We start from the raw sequence: 25,819 nt of genomic DNA, 5'->3' as shown, positions 1-25,819 counted from the left end.
GTAGTTATCTGCCTCTGCCCCCTGCCACTGCTCTGGACTGGCTGGTAGATGACAGAAAAGATTCATTGTGGAATAAGGAGCTTCTTCAGACCCTATAGACGCCCAGTGAGACCCAGTGAATGAGTGACCCAGATAAGACTAATGTGGGTTTGGACGGCCCAGCAGCACAAGCTGCTTTAGCGTTGCTTGGTAACCTCTTGGTTTGGTGCCAGTTCGTCTTTGGGGCTTAAGACGTCTCGCCATGGCAACCTTACATAAGACATTGTGAAGTGTTGGAGACCAGTCAAGCTCAGCTCAACTCTGGCTGAAGCAATGAAAGCCACAGCAGAGTGTTTTGGATACTATAAATCCAGGCTGTCTGATTACACAATTGACTGACCCACTGGGGAAAGTGACACTGATTTAAAAAGTTAATTTAACTGAATCTTTTCTTTCTCAGTATGTCCATTTGTGATTCTTTAAATTTAACTAGTGAAACTGAACAAGTCCTGCAAACTATAAACCAGCGAAACACTTGGATGGAGCAGATTCTGAATTATTCAGTTCGTTGTAGTCTCGCACATTCTTCTCTATTCCATTACATGACAAATCAAGGGCAGTGTCCACTGAGGCTTTTTGTGCTGACCTCAACAGCAGAGGGCTTGTCGCACTTCCGCTTTTCCTTACCATTACATCTGTTATACAATGCTCTGCATGCTTCATACTCGCTTTCATTCAATGGCATTTTAAGAAGAAACTGTATTATCAATATAAATCATGTCAAAGCCATGTGTCCATACCTCCAGTCTGCAAATATGAAGGCTGTACAGTGTTCAGGGATCCCACTTGAAGCTGCCTGTAGAAACACAGAAAGTCACATTCCCTTAGCCAAAAAAGATTATTTTTACAGCAAAAATAAATATGTTCGCAGCCTGGTTCAAAACACATCTGGACACACTATACAAGGGTGAAATTCTTTAAATTGTCAAGGGACATGGCTGAGTTGACAGACAGGTGGGGACCAAGGGGCAACATCCGGTCAGTAAAAATGAAGCCTGTGGGGAAGTGCTAAAAGTTGCTGTTCGTCGAGAATCCGCTTGAGGCTGGCTGCAGAAAGACCGGAAGTCATGTACACATCTAGCCATAAAAACTGACTTTTATGGCATTGGAAAACATATTTACAGCCTGGTTCAAAAACAGCTTGGGTCTAAAATGCTGATTTCACTATTGGCACACACTGTACGGTGAGTGATTTTTTTTCCTATAGTGGTTTATAAGTTATTAGGATCAGTTAATTTTCCAATCAGAGGCACAGCTTAGGTCATGTGACCGTTGTAGCCCTGTAGCTGCTCGACTAATAACAGCCGGGATCATAGCAAATGTAGTGAGGAGAGACATGGGAGCCTAACTGTCAGACAGAAAAAGGACAGAAGAGCAGAAGAAAGCTCAATGGAAGAGAGATACAGCCCGAGCTGAAGGCTAATTAGCCTTTAGCTCGGGCTGTATCACTCTATAACACAGGGGCTAAGCTGTTTGTCATAATGCTCATTCCAACCCACAGTCATCAGTTATTCTGCAGTGGATTGTTCAAACTTGAGAGTCTATCAATAGATGAAGAGTGAGGTTACGTTAGCTCTGCTTGGTAGATGACTGGCAGGACATAGCTAACCAGGATTTAATAACGTCACACATTACAAACATATCTTAGAGCACCGGGCTGCTAGCAGCGCTAAATATAGACAGCTACTAACCTACTTACAAACTGACAGTGTTCACTTGTTGTCACGTTAGCCTACAGCTATGTCAGAGCACCGGGCTGAGGATGTCGCTAACATATAGCCGGCTGCTACAACATTTGCTTGATGTCATGTTAAAAACCTTATAGATATGTAACTGTACTGATAAGTATCATACCTTAGCATGTTGCATCCAGTAAAAAGTTGTCGTGAACAAAGAAAATTTGCTTCGATCCAATCTCCATTTCATTCCAGAACAAACACACGCCGCACTGAAAGTGTGTGAAGACTCCAGGCCACAAGGTGGTGAGGGAGTGCAATTGAAACAGATCCTCCTTATAGCATCTTTAAGTTGATATCAAAAGTCCAGCCCTTTTTAGATTTTGATTGGATGTTGATCAGGAAGTGACACAGGTGCTCAAAAAGCTGATCTGTTTTCACTAAATCAGCCATATACATAGCATTTATTGTTTTTTGTTTATATATAGAAATAATGCCATCTGCTCCTCCTATGGCAAGTTGTGGGAGTTTGGTCTCCTTTCTCAGGAACTTGAGCCAAATCTGTCATTGAACTACTTTGCCTTCGTATCAGACCTTCAGTCTCTTCACGAGCAACCTGTATGTAACTCCAGAGAGCAGGGTTTGTTGTTATTGAGGCAGTTTCAGGGTTTTACAGCTGATGGAGTAAGTCTAAAAAAATTACCCTGTATTAAAAATGTGATGATATTGTGATGACAAACTTGCTAAAATTTGTGATTGGCCAAGCACGTTCACGTGAACACAATTACATTGGCTCTGGGTTGACTTACCTTAGTGATAACAACCAACTTTGTGAGACCACTGAGTTCCTTCTACTCTGCCGGGGTCAGTGAAACCAGATAAGCCTGCTTTATAATACAGACCTCTGGTTTAGTGAGTTCATAAAAACATACTGGGTAAAAGCCCTCCTTAGAAAAAAGAACAAGAGACAGGAGTTTATTTTCATCCATGAAGATCTGTATTTACTGAATCCTGAAAGTAGGCAAACATCTTGATGAGAGATGAAACTCAAAATTGAGAGACAAAGCACCACTTACACACATGGAAAAAAAAAGCAACAGAAGTCATTCTTTGTCTATAACAAAGGTTTGAAGGTTGAAAGTTGCACTTGTTATGATGAAAATTATGATGCAGGCAAAGTTATGAGTCAGTATTGCTACCATAAAATTTCAATGCGCCACTGGCAGCTGTGCGCGCTGAATAAGAGTCCTTTGCAGCTAAGTTAAGAAAAAAAAAGTGACATCTTCTGACATATGGTGGGCTTGTATTTCCAACATAGATGCAAAATGTATTAGCAATGGATGACAGACCATGTGTCAAAATAAAATGCTTTCAGATCTCATTTAAAAAAGTCTGAGTTGATCCATACTCGTATCACCAGTCTGAACATCTGTCCCTTAACTAAATGTCAACATATGCAAGCAGCTGACTGCAAGTTGATGGTCATCCCATAGAGCAAAAGCAGCCATGTTACTTTACAAGAACATAAAAAAAATAAAATATACACTGAACTGTTAATGAACAGCTCTGTTTCAATAACAGTATCACAACATAAAAGCATTTGTGCTGCAGCCTTTCATTTATAAAAGAGGCAACAATGTCAAAAAAACATCAAACACATCCAAAGACAATCTATCTCCTGATACACAAAGGCAATCTTCTCCCAGCAAAGCTTAACGTTCCAACAGTGTGCTGCAAACAAAGCAAAACAATACAACACATTTTCTATGCAAACATGAAAATATATCCAAGAGTCACAAAGGCATTGAAGTCGAACATAAAATTAGAGAATTGAAATTATACAACTCAAAAAAAAAGTGTGTTCTCTGTAATCTCGGTGACACTGATCCCTGCTTTCATGTTATTCTGTTGTTGCATCATGAAGTTGTTTTAGTTATTTCTCTCTTCTCTTTACAAACTCAACTGTTGAACATTGTCTTTTTTAAGTTAAATAAAATTTGGAGCTATATTCGAACAAAAAAATAAAAGCTGCTTATTAAGTCAAGCTGTTTACATTCTGAAAATTTTAGCAGATTGGGAAATAGGACAGAGAATTTAAATTGAGTGGCTAAGGCCTACTCACAAATTACTGTTATTTAACCTGGTGTCAAATATTTGTTTTCCTGTTTCTAAATACTTGTACTGACATTAAAAAATACCCGAGCAAACCTGTGACCCATTGAAATGTAAGGCAGATTTACTTTTTCGCAACACAATGACAAAATCAAAAAATAGCTTAAGTGTTTTAAAAAGAAAAAGTTCGAACTGAGTCATGTCCGACACAAACTTGTGTTTACACTCAAAAACATTATCTGACCTTGAAAAGCGCTTGCTGAGAAAGCTGATCTCTTAGAAGTCTGATCTATGACCACAAAGATTTATAAGGTGCTTTTTTAGTAACTGGCAAACACACAGCTAGCGTCGCTTACACTTGGTGTGCTAATTGCTTGTGTTTACATATGGGAGTGTGTGTGTATGTCGTCCCGTCACTCAAGGCCGAAGCCCTCAGCGTTTGAGATTGCGATGGTGAGTTTGTGTTTGAGTTCCTTCCTGGTTCGGTAGGGAGGCAGACAGATCTGATTGAAACAGGTGTGAGAGATCGGCAACCTACAGGGACAGAGGAGAAGAGACAGAGAAAAGCCTTTTAATATTAAGCTCTCAAACATAACGTTACCTGAGCCCAAACTTGTACGACCTCATACTGGGTCCACTTGTGCTGCTCCTTTTGATTGTCACGTTTATTGCATTGACAACATCAAGACAGCTCATTGTAATCTGTTGCAGCACTCTCTGTGCAAAATGCTTGAAATTTATTCAACTTTTGGAGCGCCACTTTACTTGTCCCTGTCACTTTTCCCTTAACAACCAGTCATAAACAAAAAGTGATGGATCAACTTGTCCACAATAGCAGAAGAAATGAAATAATCAGGCACTTATTTTCATGAGTAGACTTCCTGCCAACACTAGGACACATTTTCTTGTTCATACCACACTTTTTTAAAATTTCACCAAAAAGAGGCAAACAAACTGAACAGTCAGGGGTGCTGCAAGAGCAAAAAGTGCTGTCAGTGGACACAGGCCCTAATCCACTTTTTCTTCCCTCTTTTTCTTATATTATTGATACAGTTAAATGATAATTTGTCAATTTTAGTTCGGATTAAAAAAAAAAGTCACTCACACGTAAGAGGAAATACAATAGAAAACACATGACAGAGGATGTATGTGGCAACAAAGTTGCAAAGGTAACAGGAGGTATGTTTGTTAACAAAGCATGTGATAAACATTGTGAAGTGTGTAACATTACATTAGTTTTGGCCTCGTTTACTTTAAATTTAAGAATCTCACAGGAATTCCCGATCCAGTGTGTCAGTACCAGAGCTTAAGCTTCTTTCCAGTTTGTCAAAAAAAAAACAAAAAAACAAACATGCTTGGCCATGGATCCAGCTTCACATTTGACTGTGGAAAAACTTGGTGAGTTCACCTCCACTGTAATATAAAAAGTGTGTGTCAGAGTAAGAACAGTTTGTCCCCTCACTAAACCAGACTGAAGTCTTTGCTGTGGAAGCAATGTGTTGAATCTTTGGAATTTCAGATCACTCTACTTTGTGATCAGAGTCACTTCAGCACAGAAAAGGCCAGATATACTTCACATACAGTCTTTTAGCTCGTTCAAACACACAGGAAATACAATCCAAATAAGGAGGTACTTGACTGGATCTGTGGACTCTGCTGTAATTTCACATCCTTCAGACAGTAAATAAAGGTACCAGAGGTTACATCACATCCGTCTTATTTAATTTGTTTAATAAGTATGTAATTATTTCAAATCACAGATCACTGACAACAGGTTTTTAACTCCTTAATGTCTGTCGTCACAAATTTGAGACATACTCTGTCAGATCTTGATGCAGCTGAAATGACCTTTGTATTTCATTATTAGCAATTGATTTATATTCTACACAAACCAAAGATCATATCAGATCCACAACATCACAACATATTGGTCAGGGGATGAACTGCTCACGTGTATTTATATAATATGACTTAGTTATAACTGTTGCGTGTACTATACTCAAATTTACAATCTCCACTCAATTTAACATCTGTAAGAATGCAAAAACACATGAAAACAATCTATTTTTAATTGTTAATCAATTCAGGCCGTAAGGGGTTAATGTGGACATGAGTTTGTTCAGCTGAGTTGTGTCTGAATGTGTTTAAACACATTTTTAACCCACCAGTCAGTTGAAACATCAATTTTGGAGATTTTGAAGTTGAGGTCGGCCATTCCTCCGACAGGAACGCGGTCACTTCCTGTGGCGAAGTGGAGGAGCTTCTTCTGCAGCTCGAGGGGGAAGGCCAACACCACATCCCAGAAACATCTGGTGTAATACAACAAATAACATTAGCATTTAGAAGAAGTTAGGAGAATCAGCTATAGCTGGTGGTTGAAGATTAATTTTTTTACATCTTTGAATTTGACTCTTTCAAAATAAACCAACATTTAAACAGATACATGTCCTAGATTGGTGAAAAACGTTTTGCAAACTTTAAGATAATGAAAAAAAAGTTCAGTTATCTTGATGTTTGCACTGATTTTACAATTTTAATTATTTAATGAGAGACAAGGAAGTAATTGTTTGACACAGACAGTTTTAAAGTTGTGTAACTGGTCTGCAGCTGTCTGTTGTTAACTGTCAGCACTGTGCTGAGCTACATTATCTGTGCCTGACGAGTGTTGGCTGGTTTTTCTGTGGGAAACAAAAGGGCTGAAGGACATCTGTGTGTATGTGTGTGAGTGTGTTTGTGTGTGAGAGAGAACGACAGAGAGGGAAAGAGTTCCTTCCTGTTACAAAACTAATGCTTGGCCTGCTTGCAGTTTAAAAACAATGCAAACCATTTGTCAACCATCACGAACTTTGACATGACAAAAACAAATAGAAAAAGAACTTGTGGGGACAAGAGGAAACAAACTCGGCCACAGATCTACTGTTTTTTTTTCAGGTGAAAGCAGCAACACAGAGCTGAGCTGTTGATTTTCAGACTGTTTGGAATAAGACTTTCTATCAGTAAAAAGAGACTAATCAAAACATGGTTTAATTTGTTTGAATAGTTGAAACAATCTGACTTGGAAAAGACCTGACTACGAGGTCTATCTTGATGAAGGCAAATGGAAAAAGGGTCAATATTTTGTCAGTGGGGTGAGTGCAGTAAGAAGAAATCGGTGTGTTTTTACCGTATAGTGGTGTCAGTCTTGCTATATCCTTCATACTGAGCAGCTTTCTGCAGAGCACTCATGTCCAGCTCAGGACTCCCGCACACCAACATCTCCACCTCCTCAGGCCGCAGCAACTGCAAACACAAGAAGAGATTGTAAATACAAAAACACAAAACTGCACAGAAAACATTTTGCATGTGAGATTTTGGAGGGTAGGGCATACACAGTATTATCTTTCAATTTATTTTATTTTAGTTTATTGGTTTAATATACAGACACAGTACATATTAATAAACATTTCTGTAGATACTCCGGTTTAGCCAATTTGGCTAATTTTCAACTGTAGCCTCTGGGGCAGGTGGCATGAGCAGTACAATAATACATTGCAAAAATTCACAACAAACATAAAATAAAATACAATTAAAATGTCAGACCAGATGGTCTCACATTTGATCGTCTCTAAACCATAATTTTAAATTTCTTTTAAAAGAAAGGTAAGTGTCTTGCACCGTAAGCTGAGCTGAAGGAGTATTCCAGGTGGAAGTAGCTTCACCAAGAAAGCCCCCTGACCTAAAGTGGTCCTTCTGTTTGGAACCACACAGTCCTTTCTACTGACAGACAATGTTGTCTATTAAAAACAACTTATATTTAGTGGAAACAACAGAAATACTGAGGGACTATGAGGTAAAGCAAAATGAGCATGCTATGATGTTTATAATAACAGAACATCTCAACGAATTAAAACCCATCTACAATAAGTTCAATAATTTTATATCTGGATTTCCCTTTAGAATTACAGTTCCTCAGTTAGCTCTGACTGAAAACCTGCAGGTCATGCTTCTAACCCTGGCAGGGTGAGTCTCAGGCCAAACCCACGGAGCTACAGTCAGGAACCATTTTCTGAAAAAAAAAAAAACCCAGTGCGAACAACGTCAGCCTTTCCGAGTAATTTCCACTACAACACAACAGGCATCCGATGCAACACTCATATCCGCCACTCAAATGGAGCAACAACAGCCTGCAAGAGCAAAACAACCAGTAAATCGAGTGGAGACACAGGAAGTTCTACCTCATCAGAGCAGCTGACAACAGAAAGTGTGTCAAACTGTGAGAGAGTTCTGTTTCCTCTCTGATGCAAAAGTAAAAAACCACAATGCTTCATATTTGAACTGTAGAAATATAGATCAGCAGGTCCCTTAAGTAGGTCACAATAGAACAAAATAAAAGTAAATGACTGAGGTGTTTGACATATCTTGTATGCAAGACTTACAAACGCATAAAATAACTGGACTTGAAGGTAGCCTCTGACAGTTTAATGAACCCAGAGTAAAAAAATAAAACAAAACAAAACCAAAAAAACAGCCCATGTTTCATAACCTAATGATGCACGCCTAATGAGAAAAAAAACAACACCACAAAACTACACACACACTCTAGACTGTCAGAGCACATCCTGTATGTCACACATTGTAGACGTGACTGAGGGATCATGTAGATAAACCACAAAGAGACAAAATATGCAGAGTTAAACAGCACATCTCTAAAGTGTATATCCTATGCTGTAAGCATGAACATTTTACACTTCAACTAAACCAACTTGAAACTGTTGTTTCTGAAGACAATGACATGCATCTGATAAATTTGATTCATGTTGCTTAAAACTACTGCTCAACTGGCTAAATTTGTGCTTGTAGCTTCTGCAGATTTCAATAAATATGTTTTAAAAACCAAAAAGATCTGCCTGTAAGGCTTAATTCAATGAACCAACCTGTCCTCATCTGTGACCCAGATTTAGACTGCGCTGAAAAAGTCAAACTGTCCATATGATGTCCATATTATCTGCTACTCTCACACAGATATCACACTGTGGTCAATCTTCAGTGGCAGAGGAAGGACTCTAAGAAAAACATACACATTCCTTTAAGAGTCACTGTGAACTTGACTGACCCGGCACTCAACTTGGAGCTGCAGAGACAAGAGGTCAGAGGTCAACCATGAACTTTTAGCAGTGTTTGCAGGCACTCTGGTCTTTTGAACCATTCACAGTGTCCTTCTGAAATGTCAGTTTGCATAAATATCCATAAACCTATGCAAATATTAAGCTATGATATGAACAAAAAAACACATGTACTTAAAAAAAAAGATATTTGCAATGAAAAAGAAAAGGGTTTCTGTAGATCACTGGTTAAACATGAACAAGTGGGAAATATCTTACACAGACACTCCTTCAGCATGAAGTATTTATAGACTTATACGCCCATGCTTAGCAAACATATCATACTCAGATAAACACTACATTTCAAACTGACCTTTAACCACGACCACCTCAAGACACACCTGTGTAACAATGTTGATTTGTATGCTACACCTGTCAGATGGTTAGATCTGAGTATCTTGGCGAAAGAGAAGTGCTGACCAACAGAGATTTAATAAGACTTGTAAATAAGCACTTTAGCATGTAATAGGCTTTTTTTTTTTTTATAAAGCTTTTATGGTGACTTCAGTTTGTCTCTTAAATAAGATTATCTAGGAATAAAAAAAGGAAAAAGAGCACAGATTTTTATAGGTTGAGTATATGTTCTGGACTTTTCCACTGTGTTCATACGGGTTCCTCAGGGGCGTTTGACCGTCTCTGAGGCCCCAAGAGTTCAACAAACAACAACACAATCAGATTTCAGTCAGCAGCCTTTTATCACTGAAAGCTAACATTTGTTGTAGAAGGAAGGCAAACACAGTGCCCTGCCTGAGCCCCATTTTCAGGCAAATGTCTCAGCTCATGAGAGACGAGGGGAAAGAGGGATTTAAATGTTAAAACTCCAACACAGCAAAGTACAGATCAAAGTATAGAAAGGCTGTTACTCAGCTACTGCTGCACATCCTCAATCTATCTAATATCAATCTTGAATGATATCAGCATGTTTTAGGTGTTCCTGGAAATCTATACTCACCTTCTGTCAGGAAATAAACAACTGATATTCAAACAGGGTTTACATCACAATTCACCTCCGCTGGGTACTTTTAGCCTTATAAGCCAGATTAATTAGAAATCTTGTTTTTATCCCTCAAAACATCTTGACATTTAGTTAAAAGATTCAGCATATCTGCTCTGATACCAAGGAGTTAAGATGACATATGTGACGTGTGTTTATCTTCTATTACCAGAGATAAAAGCATGTCCAGAATGCTGAACATCACGCAAAACTGTTTACAAGACAGTCAATAAAATTATTGTATTATTTCAACAGTAGGAGAAATCAGTATAAGCCATGTTAAAAATGTCCCTAATCCAGAGATCAAGATTTTTGGCTTTAACTTGATTTCAACTGATACTCAATTATAACATACAAAAAAGACAACTGGGCTGATCTACATCCTGATTCACCCATATGAAAAAAGCAGCAAAGTCTAACTTTACAAGTTTTTAAAAGCTCTAAAATTCATTTTGCCATCTTGTTTTCTGGGATGTGAGACACTATGCTAATTTGAGATAACCCACCAATTGGGAACTGTAGGTATCAAATATGTTCAAAATTTATGACCAGATTTTTTGTTGTATGTTTTAAGCGCTGTGTCCACCAAGTGGTTCAGTTTGTCACGGCATGCATTTCATGGCTTTTTCTTGGAGCAGAACCAGGACAGGTACCCAAATTACAGACACATACCATCCCACATTTTGGCAACCTTATATGTTGTGGTGAAAGCCATACCAACCTACCCCAGAAGGTGGAGCTAGAAACACTGCAGAATTTTCATTGATCAAAATAACTGTCACTTCCTGTGTGACAGCGGCAAAACAGCACATAACCCTGCTATGCTTAAATTTCCAGTCAATTTTGTGACGATAACTTTGCTTTTGTTTGGAAATTGTCATAACAAAACAGTGTCCCATGGTCGATATAGCTGACATGGCTATCAGCATCCGGCTTACATGTCGCCTACCAAGTTGGGGCATGGTCGACTGTGGAAATGCAAACAGGATCAGGCTTTACCAATCTAATCCATCCCGTACCAAACTGGACTGATCCATACCGGACCAGTAGGTGGAAATGGGGCTTTAGTGTATTCCCACGGCAGTGGCTGGCACCACTGTTTTGGGGTCACAGTCTGAAAAGTGTACACTTAACCCAATGACACTATTTGAGCTGATGTATCATGTAAACCCCAAAAACAGGAACAAACTGAGATAAGCTGAATCAAAAGCAACACACAAAATAAAAACTCCACGGGATTCTGTTTGTTACTTGGCATTTGTACACATTTAAAGCTGCAAACTGATCAGAATGACATCATCAAAAGGTGCCCGTATGTAGTCTTGTTCCTGTGATACCTACCAAGTAAGGCACATAAACAAAAAACAAACATACTTTTTTGAGAGGCATCGAATATGCCTCAAAGACCTGGCCTCTACATAAACCCACCCAGTAGCAACAAGATTGATCCTTTATATGCTAGACTGAATGACCATAGATATGGGTTTGGGTGTATGGATAAAGATACCAAAAGGTGAGTCTTAAGAGACTCATTTATTTCATCCATTCAAACTCACCATGAGAGCATCAGAGGCACACACACTGTGGAAGCCGTGGTAGAAGGCAGCAAACTGTTTGTAAATGGATTTATTCAGCAGGAAGTCAACGTAGAGCTGGACATACTCTGTGGAGAGGGAATGAGCACAACGGTAAGGTTTACTTTTAATTCCATTACAGCCCTTCTCCATTTTCCTCTCCAGCGTTGGCTCATAATGCTGAGCACACAGGAGCAAAAAGACAGTCAACTGGAGACCACTGGATGGAAAATGAGTTATAATAACAGATATAAAGCTTGACTTCATCTGTCTAAATGGAACAAAGAAGCTTTTGAGCTGATCCAGGTTTTACTTTTGGTGCTTCACTGATGAAATAGGAAGCCTTGAGTAGTCAGAGAATAAAGCCTGCAGAGTGGGAGCATTTTGACTTTGAAGCATGTTTGGATCTGCTACACTCTATAAATCTTTTTTTCACTGTAGCTTCTATGCTGAGGCTTTAGTTCTTCTTTTACTGCAAATGGCCATATTCAATTGGTGGCCACCTTTTTTTCGACCACATGCTCATCCTGGAAGTTGAGCAGCAGAAGCAAAGTTCTGTGTTTTCAGCCAGCAAACCTAAGAAATTCAGTAAAGTGTCAATAGCTTGAAGCTTATATCTTAATTAATGAGAGAAGACAATAAATAGGGAAAGCCCCAATTTACGTTGGGCCATAAATAGTAAATCAAGAAAGGTATGGAGCCCTGGCTAGTGCTAATATTAGCTAAGAAATCAAGCATTGTGTGCCCATATACGAGGTTAACTGAAAGCTATGAATAGGTATTATGACGTCGAAGTTTATTCTGTGATGTCTTTTAAGCTTCCTATTAATCAGTAAAATGTAAAACAGTGATTCCTAACATTTAACTAACTTGTGAACCTGCAGCACCATGACTAATAAGACTAGTGTGACATAATAACAATATTTGAGTGTTTCGTGCGGCATAAGGTTAGAGGAAAACTGCAACGTAGTTATAAGGTGAATACACTAAAAGAGCAGTGCATATAAGCTTAAAATGTATCAATATGAAATATGAAAAGAGATATACAACTTGTAGATTCTTCTAGTTTCTCTACTTAGCTCTTTTTTATTTTAAAGGTAATAGCAAGTCCAGGTCAACTTATTCTGCTTAGAGCACCACTGAGCAGATTACAAGACAGATAATGACACTAGTCTAATGTCAAGAACATGAAAATTTAAGAATACTGTCCAAGCACATTTCTACAGAGGACCAAAAATGCCAAAATAATAAATGAATAAAAGTGAAAAGAAAAACAACACACTCACTTGTGGATCCACCAATAGGCAAACAGTTCAACTCAAGACACACTTAGGACCGCCCCCTCATTTGAATAACATTTCCTTCTGTATTTCATGCTGGCAGTGTCTGCCACAAAAGAGATATATATATATATATATATATATATATATATATATATATATATATATATATATATATATATATATATATATATATATATATATATATATAAATAAATAAATATAAGAGCAGAGCACTTTTATTTTCTTATTTATTGATATTTAATTCTATTTCCACATTTATTTTTGTATTTCTTTATTTATTTTTTACCTTTATTCATTAATTTATGTATTTTTTTAGTTATTATTTTCACTTTTATTTCTTTTTAATTTTGGCAGTTTTGGTCCTCCATACATCTCACTTTAATGTGAGATGGTTTTCCAAACATAACACAGCACAAAAAGGCATTTGTAATGAGGTGTGTTAGTTCTTCAAACATGAAATCCACATCAAGGATTTGTGTATTAACCAATGATCATTGTGTGAGCATCTTATCATCTTTTTGCTCAAGTTGAGTTTGATAAACCAACTGAATGCAGGTTTGTGCAGGTGTAAAGTTGGTCTGTGTGTCAGTCGGCACGTTTCTCGACCAGCAGTGAACGACTCAGAGGTCATTCACTGCTGAAATATGAACATGAGCATGGACGTACCCTTCCTGTTCTGCTTGGTGACAGGGATTTTATCTCCTCCAGGCTTCAGGTTGTAGGACTTGGCTATGCCCATTTCTTCCTGAAACACCTGCAACACCAAAACAAATTCTGAAGTCAGTAAAGCAGAGCTGACCATTTCACGAACCTGAGAGGTAATAACTCCTTTTTTTTGTTTGTTTGGGTTTTTTGTGAGTAAAAGGGCTAAATGAGTTTTAAATGTGTCTCTTCTTTGCCCCAAGCTCACACTTTGATGCCAGACATGACACACTCTATCCCCGAGCTACAAATTGGACAGGTTTCATCACAGATTTAGGAAACCAAACAATTGGAATACTTTTGATGACCAAGTAAACGTGTAATCTTCAATTAAGAGATTATATTACCTCACAGACAGGGTGAGAGCTTGCTCTAAAGTCAAGTCCAAACACATCAAACACACGACTTCAGTAGACCTAAAATACTTTACTTCAGGGGTTATGTAGGGAACCATCAAAGAGAAAGATTTATCCCCAATCAGCTGTTCAGACTTGAAAATGAAAAAAAGAAAGCGTATTTTTAATCACAAGAGCTAAACCCAGACCTTTTTTTTCCCCTGACTGTCTCGTCCTCAGTTTCCCTCAGTGCTGTACCATCTTGGCAATAGATTGAGACTCTTCATCTGAGTGTGATGTGCTACATTAAAGCACGTGTGATTATAAAGTCTGTACATTACACATTCACTCTGTATTTCACACTATATACTTTGTACACACCCATTAAACATTAAAGATTATTAATCACAATGTATGAAAACATAAACAATGCTTTTTTGACATTTTCTTATTTTTATTTTTTAATCTTTTTACAATCATTGTAGCAGATGACTTAGGAATGAACTTGTTCCTGGTTCAGATACAGCTGCAATGCAAAAATGAAATCAAAACAAGTGTTTTTGTCTTACTTCTCTTAATAATTCTCTTATTTGAACTAATATGACAATTGACAATTGAGGAAAAATGTCTTAGTTCAAATAGTAGACAAAAAATAATGCCTGAATTGCTTGTAAAGAATGAAAAAAATCTACAAGTGGAATAAAAAAAAATGGTTGTCAGGTTTCTCAAACTGAGAATAGTGTCTTTAAACAAGGAACTAAACCACCAGTTGTTTTTACCCCATTAAAATTTTATGAGTGTCATTTTGTCTTTTAACATGTTAAAATTTAAAGGTTTTCTTTATTGTTGTTGTAACTTTAAACAAACTAGACAAAATGTACCGGACTTTTGAACGTGTTCAAGTCCTAGTATACAGTCACAGGCAGCTTTAATTTTATACATTGGAAAATTAACTCATACTTCCCAAGGTCTGATTCCCAGTCAACAAGGAATAACTGAGACATAAACAGACTTTGGGTTCATGGTTGGACATAAGTTTAGCTGGTGGTTAGGAGCTATAGGGAAACAGTGATCGTGAATTATAGTGAGGGAAGAACATCAGTAAACACTTATATGTGCGCAGTAAATAAAGGGGTAAAAATACAGTCAAAGAGGCACACATCGAAATAGAAAAATAAACACAGAGAAAAAATAAGAAGTCAGGATGATCGGACTGAGTGACACATGGAAACTACAGAGAGCAGAGAGTCAGAGTGCAGCAGGTCAGTGGGTTCGGCTGTATCTAAGTGGTGTGACTGTAACCAGCCTATAGCTCCAACTGTGAGCTCACACTGTGGGTTAAAATAACACCTTCACTCTAGCTCTGACTCAACACCCATGTCCCTGCTGCGTTTAACCCTGGCTGCACCATAAAGCATTCCTTTATACCTGGTAACCACAGTCAGCCCGGTCTGACAGGCCTGCTTCATGAAACATGCTTACGTCATAAAATGATAAACACAGCGAGAGTAACTCTGAGAGGTTTTCTGGGGGCCCTGAACGTCTGTTTTAACACAGCCTCAAAGACTTCTAATGCAGTCTGCATATTTGTGCTTAGTTTAAGGCATTTTGAATGCATCATTTAAAATGTTTTGCTAAGTTACTCGATAAATCCAAGAATACACTTACAATCACAATCCTTGAGTTCCAGGAAATTAGTATTATTTTGTAGGAAACACTGAGCAGTTCGTCAGCATTCCTGTTCCGGTCTCTATGACAACTATCCAGGAAGTTACACATTTTTGGGGCATTTTGTGCTGTGAAATCTGTTTGCAGAGCCACACAGCAGGAAGTATCATGTCCAATCACATGACTTAACCTGAGTTGTTGATTGAAAACTCTCCCAAATCAGTGATGAAAGACCGTGTTATTTTCAAATATTGAGTATCTCAATTTGTTTGCAAAAAAAAAATGTTTTCCAAAGTATATTGATTTCTGTCACACTGATGTACATTTTTTATCTTATTAAACTAAGAACAAAGCAAGTGGTAATAGTCTGCCAATTATTATATCAATACTTTTGCTTGCTTTGATTCCTTCTTAATTTTATTTTGAAAAAAAGTCCAATCTATGACAGGCCAATAGTAATGAGAATATTGGATTTTTCAGTAATGAGACATTGTCATGTTGATACATATTATTGTTTAATTGACTTCACACAAATTTGATCCACAACATTCTGTTGCAGAGACATGGCAGATTTTTATGGCCCATGTCCACCAACAGCATTTACGATGCAGCAACAATGCAGCGCTTGAAGCACTAAACACCTTCAGCATCAGCTGTAACAACAGACCCTTAAGTCTCCAGCAGTGTTTTTTTCCCCTTCATTTCAGAAATAAGCTTCAGTTCATGGGATGAAAATGCATTGAACTGTAACTTTTTTGCTTACTTTGATGAACTTCATGCAAGTTTCAGACAAAAACCTTTTTGCACCTTCGTCCGGGCTTCACATTACATGCCTTACATAAAGAAATAAGCATTCAACATTGGATTAATCAGCTGTATGACATCAGTGGAGCTGAACCAGATCCCCTCAGGCTGTTATTAAACTCTCACGACAGTGACAGCAGTCACATCTGTCTGTCAGCACAGTCAGATCTGCCGAGTCACTTTTATCCCATTCTTTGGTGAGTGAGTGTGCACATAACTTTTTACTGAGGAGTTTTATGAGTAAACGCATCATTCTTACATAATGAAACAAAAGTGTAGACAAAAAACAAATGAAATCCTGGCAAATGTAGTTCCCTTCAGTTTCTACAAGCTTTTATGCTTAGAGGGGCATATTTTGCTCTGTCCTAGATAAATACAGAGTGAAAAACAATTTTAGGAATAAATACAACTGATTTAACAGTATCTAGGGAAAAAAAAAGCCATCTGCTCTTCACTGCATGTGTGTTTTTTCCGTACTTGGAAGGTGAGGTAGAAGTCTTCCTCTACGTTTCCTTCGTAGCTCAGCAGCTCTCCCAAACCATGAGCCAGCTCCTGCAGACACACAAACACACACAAGAAACAAAAGTCAGGAAAGTAACTTTAAGAGTTTATGATTCAGTCCCATTACAATTACCATAATGTGAGAATCATTCTCTTTAAAAACACAAAAACATGTCATTGAAGTTCTTGGTTATGATACATTTTCTGAATTTCCTTATTAAGACTATATCTGTTGTTAGCATGTATCATTTTCTCTCCACTTTAATGCACGAACATAAATCATGCTAGGGATAAACAGCTCCGTGGTCACATGATCTTTAGTCTGCACATCAAACTAGGATGAATGCAGGTGACAATCTGTGTCCTGTCAAAACATCATCCTGGCCTTAATATGTCTTCTAGTAATGGAACTACCTCAATAACAGAGCACATTGAAAAAAGGCAGTAGAGCTTCAGCTGGAAATAGAAATTCTTATGTTGGTTCAATAAAGTTTGGTTATTTGGAAAAGGAGTTGCCTGACTTACTCTGCCCGACTCCTACTGCAGGCCTCATATCTGATATCCGGCTGTTATGTAACAGCACGACCCATTCTAGCATCCCAGGATGTGTGTGTGTGTGTGTGTGTGTGTGTGAGCGTGTGTGCGTGTGTGCTTGTGTGCGTGTGTGCGTGTGTGTGTGCTCTGAGAACCCGAAATGTTGACCTTCACAGAGAGGAAGGTTTTGAATGTGAATCAGCTCATGGATCGGGTAACTGAGCGACTGTGCAGAGACAGTTCAAGACCCTTCTCTCGTCGCTGCTGCTTAATACAAAGGAGGAGAAATATCTGTCATGCAGTGTTTGTCTGCTGCTGAGTGAATCCATGAAGTGAGCAAACTTTCACTGATTTAAAGACTTAAACTATCAGCACTTGCAGATCAATCAGATTGTGGGGATCAATGCTTTACTTAAGAGCTCCTCAGTCCTAGTATGTAATCCTCTCTCCTACAAGGTTATTTGTAAGTAACAAGAAACTTTATAGAAATGGCAAAAGGGAAGTTTTGCTCATTTAATTGTAATATTTCAACATTTAATAAACTAAAAATCAAAACAAAAGTTGTTGTTCTTTTTAGTTTTTCTCCTTTTTGTCACCTCTTTACAGTGAATAAATAAGAGCACAGAAGATATACCACACTCATGGCAACAAAGAAGTGTTCACGCACTCTGGGACCAGCAGAGTACATGATGTGAGTACATTATGTACAACTGTGATGTATACATTGGCGCAAGTAGGAGTGTGCTGGAAAATCTATATATGTACATGTGTGTGCGTGTGTGCATGCTTGTATGTGTGACTTCACTGCTAAAAGGGTGTGTGTGTGAGAAACACTGCAAAAAGTGTGCTGCAGCTGATGAATAAGCTTCACATCTGGGAACAATCCACTATTAAACAACTTCTTTTTGTCTCAGGTACGTCAGCACATGCAGCATGAGAATTTCACCAAAACAAACACACAAAAGTTAAACACTCCATAAATTTTACATATGCATTAAAGTGCTGAAATCATAAATAAGACTTTGCCTGTGCATTAAGGGATGTGAAAGTATCAGAACAAGAACATGAGTGTACTGAGAGTGACAAACTAGATAACAAAATATCTTCTTTGAACCGAGTAAAAAAATACTTTCAAATTGCACATTACAAAGAGTTGTTTCATATGACAAAAGACCAAATGCATGAAACATTTTTGATACTGAGTCTAAGCCTTATGCAATATCTGGCGAGAGACTTAACTTTCATGTAATAGCGACTCATGGTTAAATTTAGACTTGCAGACAAAGGTCTGAAGAATCAGGAAGTGGACAAAGTGAGATTAAAAGTAGTGCTGTAGCACCCTCTGGTGACAGAGTAGAGAAATGCAAGTGTAAAATGTGGTTTCCTGTATTATTCAGTAGACTATAAGCTAAGCTCATTGATTTGAATTTAAGGTTACAGAGACAGTTTTAACAGGAAGAGCCAAGTGTACAGGTGCAGTTAAACACGATTTAAGTTTCATGAGCCTTAATGCAAATTAAGTAGGAACTTTTTTATTTAAATGCTTGTATTTTTTGATACCCAACTTTTTTAAAGCAATATTCTTTTGAACTATTTAACAAACAGTGAAACCCTGCATGGCAGACAATGAATATTCATGAGGTAAAACAGAAAAGTTGTTCAAAGTTGGGCTTAATGTTTAAATAAGAAACATAAATTAATGAGTAAATGACTACAAAAATTGTTATGAAAATTAAAAAAGGGTGTACAGATAGCATTGCTCACTCAAGTAAAAAACAGTGGTAAAATTCAATTTAACATTCTGGGTAGGGTTCATTGAGCCCCAGAGTAAAAAAAGTGTCATTAATGGAAGACCCAGCATGTCGGAGGTCCAGGGAGGCCCCAGGTCCCCTGTCTCATTTGTAATGGTCCTGTCTTTCGGTCCGGAGGGGTTGGTCAGCAATTCACCAGAATATCACTTTGCTCTTGGGTCAAGACTTTTCCTGTCTGCTCAGACTATATACACTGGGGAATACAACAGCTTTAAGGGGATCCCTGAGCTCCAAGCAAGACAGATTCACACATCCATCGTGTCACCACACAAGCTCCTCGATAGAGAATGGAAACCGATGGATCTTTCTTCATCTAGTCTGTGGTTCACCTATCCAGCAGACCATCTAACTCTAACAAGCTCGACTCATCTTATTTTTATAATGAAATTCTCACTAAAGACACACATTAAGGATCCCAAGCTATGACATATAAAGTTGAGACGCATACCGGCATGATCTGCTGCAAGTCGTCCAGTGTGGCGGTTGCCATACCAACAAGAGCGTTTTGGTCACAGGGTGCAGTGGGTGGAGTAAGGAGCTTCCTGTAAAGTTGGATTCACAAACACAAAGACAAACTAAATGAATTTTTACATTTACAAAATAGTCCTCTGTTGGGGAAGCAGCTTTAACAAAAAAAAAAAAAAAAAAATGAAAACAAGACAGACAAATTGATTTTACAGCTTGTTTACAGCACAGGCCCTAAGAAGACACCAGGCAGGTTTTCACAGTCACAGAGATGCTCATTATGCAGACTTATACACAGCGACGTGTATTATCTAAAAGTTCTCTCTTAATGGATTTTATGACGTGCAGCAGGCCTTACAGAAAACATAATCAAAGTGGACCAGGTGAAAACAGAAGTACCTGTAACAGTAGAGGGGGAAGTGGATGTCCAGCGCGATGCTGTTGTAAACTGCCAAGCCCATCAGCTGATAGTGCATCAGGTTAAGGAGGAACTCACAATTGTGACAAGTACACAAAGCAACATAAACCACATGACATACAGTGTTTGCGTTTCCTCTACAGACCCATAAAAAAGAGCTGATAACTCAGCGCAAGACAAGAAAACAAAAACAATCAAAAAAGGCTCACTAATTGATTCACCACTTCTGATTCATATCTGTTATATACATATGTGATGTGTTACTGATGTCTTGAGCAGGAGTGAATCCTACTTTGCAGGTTTTGGTTAAATGGGAATACGAATCAGGAACTGTGTGTCACTGATAGGAGAATAAAAACTTACTTTGTTACCACATCCAAATAACACAATCATCAGGAGCCTGCTGTGGCCTGGATCAAATCTATAAATTTAATTTCCCCCTACTTTGGAAAAAAAAATGCCCTCTCCATCATAAATGAGCAGACTCACCATTCTTAAATATGCCATAAGGAGGATCTGTTTTAATTGCACTCCCTCGCCACCTTCTGGCCCAGAGTCTCACACACACTGCTGTAAATTACTTTGAGCGAGGCATGTGTTTGTTTTGGAGATCAGACTGAAACAATTTTTCTTTGTTCAAGAGAACGTTTTACTGGACACAACGCGCCAAAGTAAGGTATTTTCCAGTACAATTACATAGCGATATGGTTTGAAACATGACATCAAGCGAACATTGTAGTAGCAACATTGGCAGCCTGGAGCTCTGACTGGTCTGTAGGCTAACATGACATCAAGTAAACACTGTCAGTTCATTTGGTGTTTGCTCAGCTCAGCCCAGTGCTCTAAGACATGTCTGTAATGTAACGTTAGCGAATCCTGGTTAGCTATGTCCTGCCAGTCATCTACCAAGCAGAGCTAACGTAACCTCACTCTTCATTTTATTGATAGACTCTAAAGTTTGAACAGACTGCAGAATAACTGCTGACTGTGGGTTGGAATGAGCATAATCACAAACAGCTAGACCCTGTGTTAGCCTTTAGCTCAAGCTGTATCTCTCTCTCCTGTTTAGCTTTCTTCTGCTCTTCTGTCTGACAGTTAGGCTCCTGTGTCCACTATCACTACAAAATTAATCACAGAAATCGTTTCCAGCAGAGAAAAACACAGATCTCTCTTCTCACTGCTAAACTTTGTCAGCCGGCGTGGTGTTGTCATAGAGACCTTGGCATGCTGAATCAATCCAGTCATGCTCGACCCGATCAGGAAGCTAAGAAGTAGCAATTTAAAATAACCTGTAACCAGCAATATTGGCTCTGATAATCTCATTTTAAAGTGTGGATTACAACCAGGCATATATCTAGAAGGAAGACTTTTTAGAGATCACTTCCAAACTCCTCACTGCCCCTTTAAACTCATTATCTGCACTCATGAAATGCCTTTTGTCTAACTGGATCTCTTGGTCAAAACTAACTGTTGTGTACCTTTCAGAGTTTCAAAATGATAACTAACCAACTGCTGCACTAACTAAGTTTGCCCTTCTGTCAAATTCTTGCTTGTGTTGTACACATCTGCTAAATGATAAGTGTAGAATTTAAGAGGAATGATAACCAGAGAAGGAAAACTAAAAGAGCTGCTGCTTCACATTAACTCCTGGAAACATCACTTTTCAGTGTTGGAAAGTGACAGTTTCAACACTCACAATGTGTCTGTGTGGTGTGATGGGTTCTCCATCCACCTGCTTTTTTTATGTCCACTAGGCGGCAGCAGAACACACACATACACACATACTGTACATACACAGTGCGCACAGCTGCCACATATGGTGACCATATGTGGTGTAACTGCTTGTTTATGCTTGTGTGTTGGGGGGGTTGAGTGTGTGTGTGTGTGTGTGTGTGTGTGTGTGTGTGTGTGTGTGTGTGTGTGTGTGTGTGTGTGTGTGTGTGTGTGTGTGTGTGAACCGAACACTGATTACAGGTAGGTAACACACATACACAAAATGGCAAAACACACACACACACACACACACACACATTCTCTCGCTTAGGCACAGCATGAACATAAATATACACTCTACTCTTACCTACAACCATTAAGGTCATTAAGAAGTCAACTCAGGCACTTTACACATACATAGCTATCAAAGAGTGTAACAGAAAAGCACTTAAGGCCCCTGTTCATGTACCTGTAGCTTTGAGGACATGTTTATATAAGCTCTTTGTCGTTATTTTTTACTCATTCTTCGTACATAGTGCTTTCTTTTTCACAGATTGGCTTTAAAACTTAATGTTACTTCAATGATGAAATGATGAAACAATAAAAAAACCACAAAACAAAAAATGGCAAATATAAATATCAAAGATACAAAACCCATTCAGTTAAATCTATTTCAATGCAATCAGGTTTGTGTAACTATCTGTCCTTTGTACAAACATTAATCTTATGGGTCTGACATTATAAAGCACCTGAAAGAGGTGATTGATTACTGTCAGATAAATCTTATGCCATTTTAAATTTGCCCTGAACTTGTCAAATTCTAGCCAGCTTACATGAAATCACTCAAAAGGTGACCATGATTCATTTATCAGCAAAACATAAGCATGTATGGTAGTATTGTCAATGTACAGTGCTGACATGTTTATGTCAGCCTTCTAAAAGAACAATGATCCACGTGATCTGCTGTAAATCTCTTTTTGACCAAACCATATATTTGAATCATCAAAGTAGTCAATGTTGATCCCCTAGTGTTCAGCAGAAGTGTTGAAGTTTCCCTTTTTGACAGCTATGAACTTTTGGTGATGCAAATGTTGCTCATTAAATACACGTTTGTTTCTCCAGACCACCTCTTGCTATAGCCCATACTTGAGAAGATTAGAAAAAATAAAAAATAAAAATAAAATTAACAAAAGAAGCAGCAAACCTTGTGACATTGTTGTGAAACTACCTCGTTATTAGACCATGGACTTAGAGGTCTGCCCTTACAAGTCAGAACTTGGTGAAAATACAGAGAAATGTGGCAAACTGAGCTAACAAGATACAAAAAAGCTAGGTCATAACTATTTTCATTAACTACAATTGTGTTGCATAACTTAATTTAATGACAAAGTATTTCTACTGAAATAGTTTAAGTCCGATATGTTGTAAGCGTGTGTTAGCTGACTGTGTTAGCTTATGGGGAAATACACATACACTTCACATACTGTTCTGACAGGCTTGATGGTTGTTGTGTTAAACACAACTTGCTTAGATGCTGCTATACCACTTGGTCAGTAAGTATTCATTTCAGAAACAGTGACCACCTAGCTACTGCTTCTTGCAGTGAAAATACTGATGCTGCCATTTGTAACGCTGTCACTCCTCAACATAACAGAGCTAGGTAAGCTAACATCTGGTAAGCTAACTCCTGGATAACTTACCTTCATGATGCTGAGGTCCTGTCTCATTATTTTCCCATACACTACATTACCAATTCTCTAAAGCATTCATGGTAAAATCTGAACTTTTATGAGGATATATTTTAATGACAGGGTACTGTAATTTTTGTGCAAAGAGGCAGGGCATTAAGAAAGACTGTTGTGCAAATGGACTTATTCAAGGCAGTCACATACTTCAATGTCCAACTTTCTTGCTTTGGGTCCCACTTTGTCTCTCTTCTTCTCCACTTTAGTTTTCTCCCTTTTGTTTACATCTGTTTACACTGAATGTCTAGAATATCTATCGTAAACCCCCTCCTACATCAGTTTCTTTCTGTTTTCATTTCTCTGTTAAACATCTTCTCTCCACCCTCTTCTGCCTCTATGCTCCTTTTCCATCTCCATAGTTACGCAATGCTACCATGACGACTAAACAGGAACGAGGGAGATTGATCAATTACCTTTAAGCACCAGCACACATGTGGAACGTGTACAAGATACCCAGAAGCACACATGTACACACACTCACTCATTAACACACACACATTTCCCGCTCTTTCTGCTTCACTCAACCAACTCCTTCTATCTTTCCACCTTTCTGTTTCAGAATACAACACACACACACACACACACACACACACACACACACACACACACACACACACACACACACACACACACACACACACACACACACACACACACACACACACACACACACACACACACAATAACCTGGCGAGAAACAGGCAGCCATTAGGTTATATAACCTTTTGACAGTTCCCAGCTGGCTACTTACGAAGGATAAAGTGCTGGCCTGTTCTCTATTCACAAAAGCCACACACACTTACACATATGCACGCACACACACATAAACTGTATATAAACACACACTCTCACACATGCACATATTCCTGGAAGTACAGTACATTTGACAAACAGCAGGAACATCTGCAGAGCTACGCTGCAGTTATCAGAACTGCAAAAAGTGAGAGTCATGTTCAAATGCTTTCCAGACATGTATCAAAAACTGCAGAGGATTTTGTTTTCCTCATTTTTCCGCTCTGAATGACAATAAAGCAGAACAACAACATCAAAATTTATCACTTCCAGTAGCTGGCCAGTGGCTTTAGGCCAGCAGAAAGTTGAGTCAGGAGCTGACTTTTTTGACTGAATCATAAACAAGAATATGGGTGTGCGCAGTGGGGAGAAATTAAAGCTCTGGAGGCAGTGAGATTTTATAAGAAGAAAGTGGAAATGTGCACTAAACAAAGAGTTTTCTCCAAATGAGCTGAAGACATAAAATGAAAACTTTTCAGGGTGAAAAATCAACATCCACAGTGTTTGAGCGCAACAGATAGTGCCAGTAGAATTTTGTCCACCTTTTATTTCCGAGTACCACTACTTCTGAATGAATGTAGTAACAGATGTGACTTAAAAGCGCTGTTTCCGTCAAGGAGTCCAGTTTCGATCAATACAGTTTAGTACAGGTTTATCCTGTTTGCGTTTCCACAACCATCCGTGCACCCTCTTGGTGGGCGGCTTGTAAGCTGGATGCTGATACCTGCATCAGCTACAAAATATTGCTGCACCAGCAGTGTAACACATAGGGTTGCCAACTTTGAGGCAGAGAGAGACAGGACGGGACGGGGCGGGATGGGACGGGAGGGGGGGCTAGTTTCTTGCTACTATACAGTCTATGCTCGCTACACAGTACAGCGCGCACGCACTGTCTATGACTGGGACTGGGTGACACGACCGTTAGCACAGCCATGGCAGGCAGCCAGACACACAATGCATGGCGCACAGAGAGAAAAAATGTATGCATCTTGCCTTTACCTATGCGGCCGGGGACAAACACCGTCCCGTATGGGACGCGCCTCTTTTGGCTCAAATGCGGGACAGTTGGCAACCCTAGTGACACAGTGAACTCCGCCAGTAAATCCTATGAAGAAGAAAAGCGTGACATAATAAAAAATGAGCAACGATGGAAGACATGCTGCAATTTGCCTTCTTTGCAGTTTCCATGTGTTACAAAGACCAATCAAGCTTTGTTTCAGAGAGCGCTGTGTGTCGTGAGGAGAGATACAGCCACTGCAGCACAGTAAGTGATGATTCTTTTGACCAATTGGACAGCAGTGTTGTAACTTCACTTTCTGGGGTCAGAGCTTGTTGCTAGCTTGTGTTAGCTGGCTGTGTTAGCTTAATGCCAACATCTTCCATTACCTTGTGTCTGCATGTTGGCACCTTTATAGCTGAGCACTAAAGATGTTAGTTTAATTTCTGACCTTTGCATATTGTTCTGACAGGCTTTATGGTTGTCGTGTTAAA

General features: G+C 38.7%; 1 protein-coding gene across 1 annotated transcript in view; it reads right to left on the bottom strand.

Annotated features, from left to right (window-relative positions):
- Positions 1 to 2,722: 2,722 nt before the first annotated feature.
- Positions 2,723 to 25,819, bottom strand: part of hectd2 (HECT domain containing 2) — a 56,481-nt gene continuing 33,384 nt past the window's right edge. The window contains exons 15-22 of the mRNA XM_074676463.1: positions 20,060 to 20,124; positions 19,644 to 19,737; positions 16,827 to 16,901; positions 13,507 to 13,594; positions 11,519 to 11,625; positions 6,991 to 7,106; positions 5,993 to 6,136; positions 2,723 to 4,361 (exon numbers count right to left, since the gene is read on the bottom strand). Coding sequence (XP_074532564.1) covers positions 4,241 to 4,361; positions 5,993 to 6,136; positions 6,991 to 7,106; positions 11,519 to 11,625; positions 13,507 to 13,594; positions 16,827 to 16,901; positions 19,644 to 19,737; positions 20,060 to 20,124 — 810 coding nt within the window. The 3' untranslated portion in view covers positions 2,723 to 4,240. The remainder of the gene's footprint in view (positions 4,362 to 5,992; positions 6,137 to 6,990; positions 7,107 to 11,518; positions 11,626 to 13,506; positions 13,595 to 16,826; positions 16,902 to 19,643; positions 19,738 to 20,059; positions 20,125 to 25,819) is intronic.

The sequence above is a fragment of the Halichoeres trimaculatus genome, unplaced genomic scaffold (genome assembly GCF_033239565.1).
Source record: "Halichoeres trimaculatus isolate MK-OKI-2021-1 unplaced genomic scaffold, fHalTri1.1 fHalTri1_scaffold_8, whole genome shotgun sequence".
Lineage (NCBI taxonomy): Eukaryota > Metazoa > Chordata > Actinopteri > Labriformes > Labridae > Halichoeres > Halichoeres trimaculatus.
Note: the sequence above shows the minus strand (reverse complement) of the source record. Positions and strands in the feature narration are given on the sequence as shown.